Source organism: Hyla sarda, chromosome 5 (genome assembly GCF_029499605.1).
Source record: "Hyla sarda isolate aHylSar1 chromosome 5, aHylSar1.hap1, whole genome shotgun sequence".
NCBI lineage: Eukaryota > Metazoa > Chordata > Amphibia > Anura > Hylidae > Hyla > Hyla sarda.
The window spans coordinates 133,062,693-133,080,263 of NC_079193.1; the positions used below are offsets into that span (position 1 = coordinate 133,062,693).

At 44.4% G+C, this 17,571-nt stretch overlaps 1 protein-coding gene across 5 annotated transcripts in view; it reads right to left on the reverse strand.

Annotated features, from left to right (window-relative positions):
- Positions 1-17,571, reverse strand: part of PKD1L1 (polycystin 1 like 1, transient receptor potential channel interacting) — a 329,432-nt gene that overhangs the window by 193,835 nt on the left and 118,026 nt on the right. For 4 of the 5 annotated variants that reach the window (XM_056520283.1, XM_056520285.1, XM_056520287.1 and 1 more), the window contains one exon: positions 16,360-16,437. The exons of the other annotated variant lie outside the window; for it this stretch is intronic. In XM_056520283.1, coding sequence (XP_056376258.1) covers positions 16,360-16,437 — 78 coding nt within the window. The remainder of the gene's footprint in view (positions 1-16,359; positions 16,438-17,571) is intronic. 5 annotated transcript variants of the gene reach the window in all.

Below are 17,571 nucleotides of genomic sequence, written 5' to 3' on the forward strand. Positions count from 1 at the left end.
CACAGCGCTCTCTCTCCACCTGAGCGGGGTGCGCATTTGAGGCAACAGGTTAGGGACGGCCACACACACCACATTCCCAGAATGATGATTCAGAGCATAGGGTTTGGGGTGGGCATATTTTTTTTAGTTTTGGCTATGCTCTGGGTCACCATTCTGGGAACATAACCTGTTTTATATTTTTATGTCCCACTGTACCCCATTTTACTTATTTAGTGTACCCCAGTTATTTACCCCATGTAATGCCCCTTGAGGGGGGGTTTCCGCTGTTCTGGCTCCATAGGCAGCAATACAAAAGCTCAAGGACCCTGACTGCCCTCCTGCTCCTTAAAAACCTGGTGTGCACCCTCAGAGCTGCTTACATCAAGATATGAGGTATGTCCTTACTCCAAATAAATGTATCTACAAATTTACGATGACATTTTCTCCTTTTACGACTTGTGAAAATGAAAAATTTTGGGTAACCCCAGCATTTTTGTGTAAAAGAATCTAATTTTTCCTTTTCCCATCCCACTTAAAGAAGAACTACGGGATTGAAAAATTTTATCCCCTATGCTAAGGCTGGGGGTAAGTTTCAGATCGCGGGGGGTCCGACCGCTGGGAACCCCCGCGATCTCCCGTATGGGGCCCCGGCTCTCTGGTTGGAGAGGGCGTGTTGACCACCGCACGAAGCAGCGGCCGACATGCCCCCTCCATACACTGCTATGGGAGAGCCGGAAATTGCCAAAGGCAGCGCTTCGGCTCTCCCATAACAGTAAATGGAGGGCGCGTGTCAGCCGCGGCCCCGTACAGGAGATCGTGGGGGGCCCCAGCGGTCGGACCCCCCGCGATCTGAAACTTATCCCCTATCCTTAGGATAGGGGATAAAATGTTAAATCCCGTAGTTCTCCTTAAATGAACATTTATCAAACACCTGTGGGGTGTTAAGACTCACTGTATCCCTTGTTATGTTCCTTGAGGGGTGTAGTTTCCAAAATAGTATGCCATGTGGGGGGGGGGGGGGGTTGCTGTTCTGGCACCATAGGGGCTTCCTAAATGCGACATGCCCCCCCCCCCCCCCCCATTTCAGCAAAATTTGCGGATGTGACTCCTTCTCTTCTGAGCATTGTAGTGCGCCTGCAGTGCACTTGAGGTCCACACATGGGGTATTTCCATACTCAGAAGAGATGGGGTTACAAATTTTGGGGGGCATTTGCCCCTTGTAAAAAAAAGTAAAATTTGGGGGAAAACCAGCATTTTAGAAAACTTCTCAGTTCCTATGCTTCCTGGCTGATGTTTTGGTCACTTTTGAATGCTAGCGGTGCTTTCACTCTAGTGGTAGCATGAGACTGAGTCTAAAACCCACACAAGTGGCTCAGGTAGTGCAGCTCATCCAGGATGGCACATCAATGTGAGCTGTGGCAAGGTTTGCTGTGTCAGTCAGCATAGTGTGGAGGTGCTACCAGGAGACAGGCCAGTACATCAGGAGACGTGGAGGAGGCCATAAGAGGGCAACAACCCAGCGGCAGGACCGCTACCTCCGCAAGGAGGAGCACTGCCAGAGCCCTGCAAAATAACCTCAAGCAGGCCACAAATGTGCATGTGTCCACTCAACCGGTCAGAATCAGACTCCATGAGGGTGGTATGAGGGCCCGACATCCACAGGTGGGGGTTGTGCCTACAGCCCAACACCATGCAGGACGTTTGGCATTTTCCAGAGAACACCAAGATTGGCAAATTCGCCACTGGCGCCCTGTGGGTCAGTAATGGTGTGGGTGAGATCCTCAGACCCCTTGTGAGATCATATGCTGGTGCGGTTGGCCCTGGGTTCCTCCTAATTCAAGACAATGCTAGACCTCATGTGGCTGGAGTGTGTCAGCAGTTCCTACCAGAGGAAGGCATTGATGCTATGGACTGGCCCGCCCGTTCCCCAGACCTGAAATCGATTGAGCACATCTTGGACATCATGTCTTGCTCCATCCACCAACGCCACATTGCACCACAAACTGTCCAGGAGTTGGCCAATGCTTCAGTCAAGGTTTGGGAGGACACCCCTCAGGAGACCATCCGCCATCTCATCAGGAGCATGCCCAGGCATTGTAGTGAAGTAATACGGGGAAGTGGAGGCCACACACACTAATGTGCCTCTTTTTTACTTGTTTTAAGGACATTACATGAAAGTTGGATCAGCCTGTAGTAGGGTTTTCCACTTTGATTTTGAGTGTGACTCCATATCCAGACCTCCATGGGTTGATACATTTGATTTCTATTGATCATTTTTGTGTGATTTTGTTGTCAGCACATTCAACTATGTAAAGACAAAAGTTTTTCATACGATTAGTTCATTCATTCAGATCTAGAATGTATTATCTTAGTGTTCCCTTTATTTTTATGAGCGGTGTACATTGCCGTCTATGAAGACGGTGCATTTTCAAGCAATCCTGGGGCAGCCAGTAGAGGGACTGACAGGGGATGGTAGTACTAGAGGAATCAGTGTAAAATAGCTTGTTTGTTGATAGAGAATAAAAATGAGCCTACAACAACAAGTTAAGATATACCAAACATAATGCAAAGACAAGAAACAGGCAGAGGCCGCACTCACCAATCAGGTCTTTTATTCCAATCCAGCAGGCATAACGGTGGCTAAAGGCGGGCGAGCGGGATAGGAGGCGGGGAACTCCGGGACAAGTTGTTTCGTGCGACTTAGTGCACTTCCTCTAGCCGCACTTCCTCTTCCGGCTAGTGCGCTAAGTCGCACAAAACAACTTGTCCCGGAGTTCCCCGCCTCCTACACCTGGCTACGCACCTCCGCTACAGGCTTTTCTGTGATTCTCGTCCAAGTGTGTACCTTCTGCTTTGAGTGTGGCTTAATTTCGTATGTGCCGGCATCTGTTCCCCTCCTGCTTATTGATATACCAAGCATACATTGCACCTATCATACAGAAACTTACATTTAAGGTGGCAACGATCACTGAATGTAAGTTTCTGTGCGATAGGTGCAATGGGGGAGATTTATCAAAGGGTTTAGACTGTTTTTTCGTGTCTAAATTTGTCACACAGAAAGTCGCAGTCTAAATATCTGCGACTTTTTGCAACTTTTGTTTTAAGAGGATGTTTAGAACATGATGTTTTCTAGTCTATTTTACACTTTGCATTGGTGCTGAATTTATCAAAAGCGACTTTTTGGTGAAAAGTCGCATTCGCCGAAAGTACGCTGAAATGTCAGACCATGCTGGAGCAGGTTTAAATATAGTCTAAACCATAGATCACAAAGTCTGTGTGCAGATTTTATCAAAAGCCTTGCGACTTTTGATAACTTAAGCGCCTAACCGGCCTAACCCTCTGTAGGTTGGTCCATATTGATGTGGGAAATAGACAACTTTAATAAATCTCCCCCAATGTGTGTTTCATATATCCTAACTTGTTATTGTAGGCTCTTTGGCACTTGCAGTTATTATATGGACATGTTGCTATGCACATTGCACTTGAAGTAATGTGACTAATTTTGCTTTGGGTTAATGAATTTGATATTTTTACTTGCTATCAGTGTCACCAGTTTTTTATATATATATATATATATATATATATATATATATATATATATATATATATATAGACACGAGTACAGACCAAAAGTTTGGACACACCTTCTTATTCAAAGAGTTTTCTTTATTTTCATGACTATGTAGATTCACACTGAAGGCATCAAAACTATAAATTAACACATGTGGAATTACAGACATAACAAAAAAAGTGTGAAACCACTGAAAATATGTCATATTCTAGGTGGAAAGTGTCCCCAAGTGCAGTCACAAAAACCATCAAGAGCTACAAAGAAACTGGCTCACATGCGGATCGCCCCAGGAAAGGAAGACCAAGAGTCCCCTCTGCTGCAGAGGATAAGTTCATCCGAGTCACCAGCCTCAGAAATCGCAGGTTAACAGCAGCTCAAATTAGAGACCAGGTCAATGCCACACAGAGTTCTAGCAGTAGACACATCTCTAGAACAACTGTTAAGAGGAGACTGTGTGAATCAGGCCTTCATGGTAGAATATCTGCTAGGAAACCACGCTAAGGAAAGGCAACAAGCAGAAGAGACTTGTTTGGGCTAAAGAACACAAGTAATGGACATTAGACCAGTGGAAATCTGTGCTTTGGTCTGATGAGTCCATATTTGAGATCTCTGGTTACAACCACCGTATCTTTTTGTGATGCAGAAAAGGTGAACGGATGGACTCTACATGCCTGGTTCCCGCCGTGAAGCATGGGGGAGGAGGTGTGATGGTGTGGGTGTGCTTTGCTGGTGACACTGTTGGGGATTTATTCAAAATTGAAGGCATACTGAACCAGCATGGCTATCACAGCATTTTGCAGCGGCATGCTATTCCATCCGGTTTGCGTTTAGTTGGACCATCATTTATTTTTCAACAGGACAATGACCCCAAACACACCTCCAGGCTGTGTAAGGGCTATTTGACCAAGAAGGAGAGTGATGGGGTGCTGCACCAGATGACCTGGCCTCCACAGTCACCAGACCTGAACCCAATGAAGGCAAAAGGGCCAACAAGTGCTAAGCATCTCTGGGAACTCCTTCAAGACTGTTGGAAGAGCATTTCAGGTGACTACCTCTTGAAGCTCATCTAGAGAATGCCAAGAGTGTGCAAAGCAGTAATCAAAGAAAAAGGTGGCTACTTTGAAGAACCTAGAATATGACATTTTCAGTTGTTTCACACTTTTTTGTTATGTCTATAATTCCACATTCATAGTTTTGATGCCTTCAGTGTGAATCTACAATTTTCATAGTCCTGAAAATAAAGAAAACTCTTTGAATGAGAAGGTGTGTCCAAACTTTTGGCTTGTACTGTATATATGTCCTTTATGTATTTTTACCTCATGGTTTTTCAATCATGGTTTATTTAATATTTTCAATATGCAGCCGGGCCGAACTGGGCCCAAAAATAGGCCTGGGCATTATAGACTAAGCAGCCCATTTTTTTTTGTGCCAAATTTCAAACAATAACACATATATTATACTGATTTCAAATTGTCTGTTATATTTAGCATGTTACTCCCTGAAATGTATTATATTGGAGTATAAAACAAGATGTAAGTGAGAATCAGTAAAGGGTCAATAATGTAATGTATATACACAGTGGCTTCACCTGCAGAATAGTGAGTACAGCTGTGTAGTAAAATACAAGATGTGACTCAGGATCATTACAGGATGTTACGCCGAGCGCTCCGGGTTCCCGCTCCTCCCCGGAGCGCTCACAGCGTTCACCTTGTTGCAGCGCCCCGGTCAGACCCGCTGACCGGGAGCGCTGCATTAATGTCACAAGCGGGGATGCGACCCGCTTGCTGCCTGCCCTGACCTTCTGCTATGTCCGACCTTGCTCTTGCCTAATCCCTTGTACCGCGCCTATCTCAGCCGTCAGTTGGGGTTGAGTCGCTATCGGGTGGAACGACCTGGGGGTTACCTGCCGCTGCAAGTCCATCCCGCTTTGCGGCGGGCTCAGGTGAAAACCAGTAACCCCTTAGACTCCGTTCCCCTGGTGCGGCCCACGTCATCACCCCACTGACACAGAGGATCCACCACCAGTATCCTCACAGTATCCAGATCCGGCCATGGATCCCGCTGAGGTCCCACTGCCAGTTGTCGCTGACCTTACCACGGTGGTCGCCCAGCAATCTCAACAGATAGCGCAACAAGGACATCAGCTGTCCCAACTGACAGTCATGCTGCAACAACTTTTGCCACAGTTTCAGCAACCATCTCCTCCGCAGCGAGTGGCCGCTTCCAGCCTCCGCTTGTCCCTGCCAGACAAATTTGATGGGGACTCTAAACAATGCCGTGGTTTCCTGTCTCAATGTTCCCTACACTTGGAGATGATGTCGGACCAATTTCCCACAAAACGGTCTAAGGTGGCTTTCGTAGTTAGTCTCCTGTCTGGGAAGGCCTTGTCATGGGCCACACCGCTCTGGGACCGCAATGATCCTGTCACTGCCACTGTCCAGTCCTTCTTCGCTGAGGTTCGTAGTGTCTTCGAGGAACAAGCCCGAGCCTCTTCTGCCGAGACTGCTTTGTTGACCCTTGTCCAAGGAAATTCTTCTGTGGGCGAATACGCCATTCAATTTCGTACTCTCGCTTCCGAATTATCCTGGAACAATGAGGCCCTCTGCGCGACCTTCAAGAAAGGCCTATCCAGCAACATCAAGGATGTACTGGCTGCACGAGAAATTCCTGCTAACCTGCATGAACTTATCCATTTGGCCACCCGCATTGACATGCGTTTTTCCGAAAGACGCCAGGAGCTCCGTCAGGATATGGACTTTGTTCGCACCAGGCGATTTCTCTGCCCGGCTCCTCTCTTCTCAAGTCCACTGCAATCTGTTCTTGTGCCTTCTGCCGTGGAGGCTATGCAAGTAGACCGGTCCCGCCTGACCCTACAAGAGAGGACTCGCCGCCGCAATGAGAATCTATGCCTGTACTGTACTAGTACCGAACACTTCCTGAAGGATTGTCCTATCCGTCCTCCGCGTCAGGAAAGACGCACTCCGATTCCGCACAAAGGTGAGACAGCTCTAGATGTGAACTCTGCTTCTCCACGTCTCACTGTGCCTGTGCGGATTTCTTCTTCTGTTAACTCCTCCTTCTCAGCTGTGGCCTTCTTGGATTCCGGTTCTGCAGGAAGTTTTATTTTGGCCTCTTTCGCTAATAGGTTCAACATCCCAGTGACCAGTCTCGTCAGACCACTCTACATCTCTTCATTTAATGGAGAAAAATTGGACTGCACTGTGCGTTACCGCACAGAACCCCTGTTAATGTGCATTGGACTTCATCACGAAAAAAATTGAATTTCTGGTCCTACCCAACTGCACTTCTGAAATTCTTCTCAGCTTGCCTTGGCTCCAACGTCTCCTACCCTTGACTGGACCACCGGGAAGATCAAGAGTTGGGGTTCTTCTTGCCTCAAAAAATGCCTCACGTCTGCTCCCGGCTCCGTCAGTCAAACTCCTGTGGCTCCTCCTATACCAGGTCTTCCCAAGGCCTACCGGGACTATGCTGATGTTTTCTGTAAAAAACAAACAGAGACTTTGCCACCTCATAGGCCTTATGACTGCCCTATTGACCTCCTTCCTGGTACTACTCCACCCCGGGGCAGGATCTATCCTCTGTCCGCTCCTGAGACTCAAGCCATGTCGGACTACATCCAGGAAAATTTAAAGAGGGGATTCATTCGCAAGTCCTCATCCCCTGCCGGAGCGGGGTTCTTCCTTGTTTCAAAAAAAGACGGTACCTTACGGCCGTGTATTGACTACCGCGGTTTAAATAAAATCAAAATCAAAAACCGCTATCCCCTGCCTCTTATCTCGGAACTCTTTGACCGCCTTTGTGGCGCTAACATCTTCATTAAATTGCACTTAAGAGGCGCATATAATCTCATTCACATCAGAAAAGGGGATGAGTGGAAAACCGCATTTAATACCAGAGACGGACATTTTGAATATCTCGTTATGCCCTTTGGGCTCTGCAACGCGCCTGCTGTCTTCTAGGACTTCGTTAATGAAATATTTTGGGACTTGTTATATACCTGTGTTGTGGTTTACCTGGACGACATCTTGATTTTTTCCTCTAGTCTTGAGGAACACCGTCGTCATGTCCGCCTAGTGCTCCAGAGACTCCGTGAAAATCAACTATGTGCCAAGATGGAGAAATGTCTCTTTGAATGCCAATCTCTTCCCTTCCTAGGTTACCCAGTCTCTGGCCAGAGACTTCAAATGTACCCAGACAAACTGTCAGCCGTTTTAGATTGTCCACACCCTTCTGGACTCCGAGCTATCCAACGCTTCTTAGGATTTGCCAATTACTACCGACAGTTTATTCCTAATTTTTCCACCATTGTGGCTCCGATTGTGGCCCTAACCAGGAAGAATGCCAACCCTAAGTCCTGGCCTCCCCAAGCGGATGAGGCCTTCAATCGCCTCAAAACTGCCTTCGCTTCTGCTCCAGTACTCTCCAGACCTGATCCATCAAAACCCTTCTTGCTGGAAGTGGACGCCTCCTCGGTCGGAGCCAGAGCAGTACTCTACCGGACATAATATTACTTGTGGTTTCTTTTCTAAAACCTTCTCTCTGGCGGAAAAAATTACTCCATTGGTGATCGTGAACTTCTGGACATTAAATTAGCTCTCGAAGAATGGAGGCATCTACTGGAAGGTTCCAAACACCCCATTGTCATCTACACGGATAACAAGAATCTCTCGTATCTCCAGTCTGCCCAACGTCTGAACCCACGCCAGGCTAGGTGGTCGTTGTTTTTTGCCCGCTTTAACTTAGAGATTCATTTTCGCTCCTGGGGACAAAGTGTGGCTCTCTGCCAAGTATATCCGCTTCCGTGTCCCAAGCTATAAGCTGGGACCACATTATCTTGGACCCTTTAAAATCAAGAGTCAAATCAATCCTGTCTCCTACAAACTTCTTCTTCCCCCTTCCTAACTCTTTTCATGTTTCTCTTCTAAAACCTCTTGTCCTTAACCGCTTCTCTCCCAAGGTTGTCGGTCCAGCCCCTATCTCTGGCTCCTCCGATGTCTTCGCTGTTAAAGAGATTCTCGCGTCCAAGACAGTCAGAGGTAAAAAAAAAAAAAATTCTCGTAGATTGGGAGAATTGTGGACCTGAAGAGAGGTCTTGGGAACCCGAGGATAACATCGTCAACAAGGAGCTCATTCACAAGTTTTCGGGTTCCAAAAAGAGGGGGAGACCCAAGGGGGGGGGTACTGTTACGTCGAGCGCTCCGGGTCCCCGCTCCTCCCCGGAGCGCTCGCAGTGTTCACCTTGTCGCAGCGCCCAGGTCAGACCCGCTGACCGAGAGTGCTGCATTAATGTCACCGGTGGGGATGCGACCCGCAAAGCGGGACGCGCCCGCTCGCGGTTCGTATCCCAGTCTCCTTACCCGTCCTGTCCTCCGTTGGTTCAGTCCCGGCACGCGCGGCCCCGCTCCCTAGGGCTCACGCGCGCCCGCTCTCTGCGATTTAAAGGGCCAGTGCACCTCTGATTGGCGTCTGGCCCAATTAGTGAATTCACCTGTGTCCATGTCTATATTACCTCACTTCCCCTTCCCAGCATCGCCAGATCTTGTTGCCTTGTGCCAGTGAAAGTGTTCCTTGTATGTCCCAAGCCAGTGTTCCAGACCCTCTGCCGTTGCCCCTGACAACGATCCTTGCTGCCTGCCCTGACCTTCTGCTACGTCCGACCTTGCTCTTGCCTAATCCCTTGTACCGCGCCTATCTCAGCCGTCAGTTGGGGTTGAGTCGCTATCGGGTGGAACGACCTGGGGGTTACCTGCCGCTGCAAGTCCATCCCGCTTTGCGGCAGGCTCTGGTGAAAACCAGTAACCCCTTAGACTCCGTTCCCCTGGTACGGCCCACGTCATCACCCCACTGACACAGAGGATCCACCACCAGTATCCTCACAGTATCCGGATCCTGACACAGGATAAGTAATGTAATGTATGTACACAGTGACTGCACCAGCAGAATAGCGAGTACACCTCTGCAGTATAATATAGTATATAACTCAGGAACAGTACAGTATAAGTAATATATGTACACAGTGACCCCTCCAGCAGAATAATGAGTACAGGATCAATAATTTAAGGTATATACACAATGACCTCACCATCAGAATAGTGAGTACAGCTCTGGAGTATAATACAGGCTATAATTCAGGATCAGTACAGGATAAGCACTCTAATGTATGCACACAGCGACTGCACCAGCAGAATAGTGAGCACAGCTCTAGGGTATAATAGAGGATATAACTCAGGATCAGTACAGAATAAGTAATGTTATGTATTCACACAGTGACTCCACCAGCAGATAAGTGACTGCAGCTCTGAACTGAGATGCTGAGCAAACCCTCTGATTTGTTTCAGTAAAATTGTACAGTGGTTTACAGTAGCACATCAGGCGGCATATGGATATGATTTTACATCTCATTCACGCATTTTCTTAAAACCTGACTTGTGGTTAGAAAACTGTGCCCATGCCGAACCACACCACAGTGTAGCAGCGGCTGTGGCACTATCCTCTGAGTCTGCTGGCTCTGCTCCTTTATGGATGAGGCATGTTTAAAGGACTTGTCCCATTTAGAAAATAGGTCTAAATAATGCATCCAATAATTATGTGAAATGAAACATATTTAAAATGTAGTGGAGGAGGCTGCAATGAAGATCGCTGTAATGGTCTCCAAACTGTGGTACACCAGATGTTGCAAAACTACAACTTTAAGCATGCACTGACTGTCTGGGCATGCTGGGAGTTGTAATTTTGCAACATCTGAAGTGGGACAGTTAGGAGACCACTATACGGTGGTCTCCAAACTGTAGTCCTCCAGATGTTGCAAACTACAATTCTCAGCATGTCCAGACAGTCAGGGATGCTAGTTGGTGTAGTTCTGCAATATATGGCCCTTCAGATGTTGCAGAACTACAACTCCCAGTATGCCTGGACAATCTGGGTATGCCTGGAGTTGCAGTTTTGCAACATCTGGAGATCTACAGTTTGGAGACCACTACTTAGCAGTCTCCAAACTGTTTGTCCCCAGTTGTTGCATAACTATAACTCCTAGCATGCCTTTCGGCTGTCAGCGCATGCTGGGACTTGTAGTTTTGCAACAGCTGTAGGCACACTGGTTGGGAAACACTGAGCTAGAGTCTGTTTCCTAACTCAGTGATTCCAACCAGTGCGCCTCCAGCTGTTGCAAAACAAACTACTAGAATGCACTGACAGACCGTACATGCTGGGAATTGTAGTTTTGCAACAGCTGGAGGCACACAGGTTGGAATCACTGAGCTAGAGTCTTTTTCCTAACTCAGCGGAAAACTCACTGTGAACCTCCGCCTGTGTGAATGTACCCTAAAAACACTACACTACCACAAAAAAAAGTAAAACACTACATACACACCCTTACACGTAACCCCCCCCCCCCCCCCACCTAAATAAAAATTAAAAACGACTCATTAGGCAGTGTTTCCTAAACAGAGCCTCCAGCTGTTGCAAAAACAACAACTCCCAGTATTGCCGGACAGCCATTGACTGTCCTGGCAGGCTGGGAGTTTTGCAACAGCTGGAGGCACCCTGTTTGGGAAACACTGCCGTAGGGTTTTGGTGGAGACAAGCGCCATCCTTGTATCCGGGTCCGCCCCTATTGCAAATTCCTGATTTAGGCCTCAAATGCGCATGGCGCTCTCTCACTTCAGAGCCCCATCATATTTCAAGGCAACAGTTTATTGCCACATATGGGGTATTTCCGTACTCAGGAGAAATTGTGTTACAAATTTTGGGAGGAGTTTTTCTCCTTTTACCCCTTATGAAAAAGAAAAGTTAGGGGCTACACCAACATGTTAGTGTAAAAAAAAAAAAAAAAAAAAATAATATTTACACTGACATGCTGGTGTTGCCCCATACCCCAGGTAAAAGGAGAAAAAGACCCCCAAAATTTGTAGCACAATTTCTTCCGAGTACGGAAAAAACCCATATGTGGACGTAAAATTCTCTGCGGACGCACAACAGGGCTCAGGAATGAGAGAGTGCTATGCACATTTGAGGCCTAAATTGGTGATTTGCACAGAGGTGGCTGATACAGCAGTTCTGACATGAACGCAAAAAAAAAATTTAAAAAACCCACACGTGACCCCATATTGGAACCTACACCCCTCAAGGAACGTTACAAGGGGTATAGTGAGCCTGAATTTTCCTTAACCCCTTAAGGACTTAGGACGTATGAGTACGTCCTAAGTCTGGTCCCTGTCTATAAAATCGCGATGCCCCAATCAGCTACCCGGAGAGAAGAAGGTCCCTACCTTCTTCCGTCGGCATCCCGGCTCTGATTGATTGCTCCATGCCTGAGTTACAAGCTGGAGCAATCAACCGCCGATTACCCAGCTTGTTGCTATGCAACGGCAAGGCAACAATCTGTGTATGCAATCAGCCATTGCAAGCTCATAGGTCCCTATAGGAGCTATGAGCTTGCAAAAAAAAGGGTAAAAAAAAAGTTAACCCTTTCAGGTATTCCCTTCTGTATTAAAAGTTTAAATCACCCGCCATTTCCTAGTAACAAAATAAAACAGTGTAAATAAAAATAAACATATGTGGTATCACCGCGTGTGGAAATGTCCAAATTATAAAAATATACCGCTTTTAAAACCGCACATTCAATGGCGTACGCGCAAAAAAATTCAAAAGTCCAAAATAGCGCATTTTTGATCCCTTTTTAAACCACAAAAAAGTGAATAAAAAGTGATCAAAAAGTCTGTTCAGAACAAAAATGGTACCGCTAACAACTTCAGATCACGTCGCAAAAAATGAGCCCTCAGAGCACCCTGAACATAGAAAAATAAAAAGTTATAGGGCTCAGAAAATGACAATTTTAAAAATATACATTTTTCTGCATGTATTTATGATTTTTTTCTGAAGTAATACAAAATCCAACCTATACAAGTAGGGTATCATTTTAACCGTATGGGCCTACAGAATAAAGATAAGGTGTCATTTTTACCAAAAAATGTACTGCGTAGAAACGGAAGCCCCCAAAATTTACAAAATGGCATTTTTTCTTCAAGTTTGTCGCACAATGAATTTTTTTTCTGTTTCGCTGTGGATTTTTCGGTAAAATGACTAATGTCACTGTAAATTAGAATTAAATAAGTAAAAAATAAGCCATAATACAGATTTTTAGGTGCAAAATTTAAAGGGTTATGAATTTTTAAAGGCAAGGAGGAAAAAACGAAAATGCAAAAACGTGAAATCGCTCAGTCCTTAAGAGGTTAAAGTTGGACGTGAAAATTTAAAATTTGGTTTTTGTCCCTGAAATGCTGGTGTTACCACAAATTTTTCATTTTCACAAGGTGTAATAGGAAAAAAGCTCCCCAAAATTTGCAACACCATTTCTTCTGAGTAAGGAAATATGTGGATGTAAAGTGCTCTGCGGGCGCACTACAGGGCTCAGAAGAGAAGGAGCGCCATTGGGCTTTTGGAGAGAGAATTAGGCTGGAAAGGAAGGACATTTACAGAGCCCCCATGGTGCCAGAACAGTGGACTCCCCACATGTGACCTTGCTTTGGAAACTATACTCCTCATGGAATGTAACAAGGGGTACAGTGAGCATTTACACCCCACAGGTGTCTGACAGATTTTTTGAACAGTTGTCCATAAAAATAAAAAATAAAAAATTTCATTTGCACAGCCCACTGTTCCAAAGATCTGTCTAATGCCAGTGGGGTGTAAATGTTCACTGCACCCCTTATTACATTCTGTGAGAGGTGTAGTTTCCAAAATGGGGTCACATGTCCACTGTTCTGGCACCATGGGGGCTTTGTAAACGCACATGGCACCCGACTTCCATTCCAACCACATTCTCTCTCCAAAAGCCCAATGGCGCTCCTTCTCTTCTGAGCATTGTAGTTTGCCCGCAGAGCACTTTATATCCACATATGAGGTATTTCCAAAATGGGGATACAAAAATCAAATTTTTCATTTTTCCATCCCACTTTAACGAAAGTTTTTCAATCACCTGTGGCATATAAAGACTCAATTTACCACTTGTTACATTCCTTGAGGGGTGTAATTTCCAAAATAGGGTGCAATGTGTTTTTTTTTTTTTTTTTACTGTTCTGGCATCATGGGGGCTTCCTAAATGTGACATGCCCCCGAAAACCATTTCAGCAAAATTCGCTCTCCAAAATGATATTGTCGCTCCTTCCCTTCTGAGCCTTCTAGTGCACCCACAGAGCACTTTACATCCACATATGAGGTATTTCCTAATTCGAGAGAAAATGGATTACAAGTTTTGGGGGGCCTTTTTGCCTTTCACTCATTGTAAAAATAAAAAAAATGGGGCTACAATAACATGTTAGTGTGAAAAATGGAGATTTTGATTTTTCTCCTCCATTTTGCTGCTATTCCTGTGAGACCTCTAAAGGGTTAACAAACTTTTTGAATGTAATTTTAAAATACTTTGAGGGGTGGAGTTTTCATAATGATGTCCATTATAGGGGATTTCCAACATAAAGACCCTCATATTCACTTCAAAACTTAACTGGTCCCTGAAAAATTCTGATATAGAAATTTGGAAAAAAATTGAAAATTTCTGCTATACTTTGAAGCCCTCTGATGTCTTCAAAAAGTAAAAACATGTCAACTTTATGATGCCAACATAAAATTAACATATTGTATATGTGAATCAATAGGTAATTTATTTGACATGTCCCTTTCCTTACAATCAGAGTGCTTCAAAGTTGGAAAAATGCTAAGTTTTAAGATTTTTCCTGACATTTTTGAATTTTTCACCAAGAATTGATCGACGAATATTTAACACTAACATAACGTAGAATATATCACAAAAAAACTATCTCGGAATCAAATTTATAAGTAAAAGCATCCCAGAGTTATTAATGCATAAAGTGCTAGAGGTCAGATTTGAAAAAAAATAACTTCCGTTCTTAGGGTCATAATGGGCTCTGTTTCCAAGGGGTTAATAAGCCCCACCAACATGTACCCAACCAGTACCCCCACTTTATTTTTGCCACAGATTCAAAGGAGGAGATTAATCAAAACCTGTTCAAAGGAAAAGTTGCTGAGTTGCCCATGGCAACCAATCAGATAGCTACTTTCATTTTTCAGAGCCCCTTTCAAAAATGAAAGAAGCAATCTGATTGGTTGCTATGGGCAACTCAGCAACTTTTCCTCTGGACAGGGTTTGATAAATCTCCCCCATAGTGTACTAGTGCCCCCATTGATAGTTCAGTCCATTAGTTTGTTCACATTAGATTGACATGCTATTTATATAATATATAAGGAGAAAGGTTTTGCCTACTATGTAGACCGTGAGATACACACACACCTTAACTAGGAAAGTACACATAGAAGTCATGTATTACCCAGATAGTGGTGATACATCTTTTACGCATTAGTGATGCGCATTAGTGAGATGGTCGTAGCCGGTCACTGATGCATGCGTTCACTGTGCTCATGTGATGTGATCGGAAGTATGTGCCCGGACTTCACGGTGGGCTCAGTTGATGGGACGTCACAATGTGACTTCCTGTCTTGCGCATATTCACTGTTTATAAATGGGAACAAAGTGTGTTCCTAATTTCAGTATGCACCTTACATACCTTCATCTGATCTGTTGGATGATGGCCCATCAAAATGTATATAAAATATATATTTATGCATTTCTCTTAATTTGTTATTACCATATGTTTGGGGAAAGATTATGTGCATTTTGTTCCTGTATAAAACATTTTTGCACATGATTGAGGCTTCTAAACAGGATATGGCACATATTCAAATTTTGTTTTGTGCTAATTGTGATGTAAAAAATAGATGCTACCATAAACAGTCCTATGTATGCACTGGTTGAGAAATATCCAAATTGTAGAATGGAAACATTGCACTAGCTAGACCAATAATACTACTATACAAGGAACAAATTATACCACCATAGACTGGACAATACCACCATAGCGAGTTAAAAACACTATACACAGACCAACAATACCAATAATGTCAGAATACAAATAATACCAGGCTCAAATAATACCAGCACACCAGGAACACACTATACATTACACAGTGACTGACTAATGCATCATACTGTTATGTGCGTATACAGTCCCTGGATCAAGATGACCCCTAAAGCGTGATCCCTGGTGTGTTGCCAAGTTCAAGGCTTTTTTATGAAGTTTTTGAAACTAAACAAGCAATGAAAGGTGGCAGTGGCATTGCTCGGGTTGATGTCACCCGGTGCGGTACAAAATGGTGTCACCCCACCTCTGCAGAGCTGTTCTCCTGCTGCTCTGTGTGTCCCTGATACAGGGCTGTGAGGTAGGAGAACTCTAAGGTTAGCAGGGATGAATGGAAGTATGATTATTCATTTCTGTATGGATGGGTGTGCTGGGTTGGATAGCACTGGGTCAATCAGGGTGTCACTCCTCCAGGGGGCATCACCCAGTGTGCCCCCCCCCCCCAAAGCAACGCTACTGAAAGGTGGACATATATACGAAAAGATTACGACATCTTATCGTTAATATCATTCCTGGTTTTGGATTGAAAAACTGCATAAAAAAATGAATTTAGGAACACACCCTAAAATAAACATTTCCATGCTATAAAGGCAAGAAGACATCTTAAAAATTGTGGGGAATACAAAATTATACAATATATTATTCTGTACATAAAAACTGAAAAAAATATTAAATGATAAAAAACAGTGCTTGCACTCTTGATTTATAGGATTTACAAACAAATTATTCTTTGTTTCCATCTTGATGACAACATATTTTAATCCTGAATGTCTTAATATCCTCGAGGAAGATACTCACCCAAAGTGACATCCAGCATATACATCTTGCTAGGCTTCAAAAGAAAGGGTTTGACTGTAATGGTCTGAGAAGAAATACCTGATAAAAAATAATTAGTAGCAATTCCTGTTTTTGATAAAATGTCAAACAGCATTTTAAAACAGATACAGTCATGCCCGTAAATGTTGGCACCCCTGAAATTTTTCAAGAAAAGGAAGTATTTCTCACAGAAAAGGATTGCAGTAACACGAATTTTGCTATACACATGTTTATTCCCTATTTGTGTATTGGAACTAAACCAAAAAGGGAGGAAAAAAAGCTAACTGGACATAATGTTACACCAAACTTCAAAAATGGGCTGGACAAAATTATTGGTACCCTTAACTTAATATTTGGTTGAACACCCTTTGTAAAAAATAACTGAAATCAGTCACTTCCTATAACCATCAATAAGCTTCTTACACCTCTCAGCCGGCATGTTGGACCACTCTTCCTTTGCAAACTGCTCCAGTTCTCTCTTAATGGAAGGGAGCCTTTTCCCAACAGCAATTTTAAGATCTCTTCACAGGTGTTCAATGGGATTTAGATCTGGACTCCTTGCTGGGCACTTCAGAACTCTCCAGCGCTTTGTTGCCATTCATTTCTGGGTGCTTTTTGATGTTTGTTTGGGGTCATTGTCCTGCTGATCTTGGACGCAAACTCAGCTTTCAGACACTGGGCTGTACAGTGCGACCCCAAATCCGTTGGTAATCCTCAGATTTCATGGTGCCTTGCACACATTCAAGGCACCCAGTGCCAGAGGTGGCAAGACAACCACAAAACATCATTAAACCTCCACCACATTTCACTGTAGTTACTGTGTTCTTTACTTTGTCTTTTTCACTGTAGGTACTGTGTTCTTCTCTTTGTAGGCCTCATTCCTTTTCGGTAAACAGTAGAATGATGTGCTTTACCAAAAAGTTCTATCTTGGTCTCATCTGTCCACAAGACGTTTTCACAGAAGGATTTTGTCTTACTCAAGTTCATTTTGGCAAAATGAAGTCTTGCTTTTTTATGTGTCTGTGTCAGTAGTGGGGTCCTCCTGGGTCTGCTGCCATAGCGCTTCATTTCATTTAAATGTTGACGGATAGTTCACACTGATGCTCCCTGAGCCTGCAAGACAGCTTTAAAATCTTTGGAACTTGTTTGGGGTTGCTTATCCACCACCCGGATTATCCTGCGTTGACACCTTTC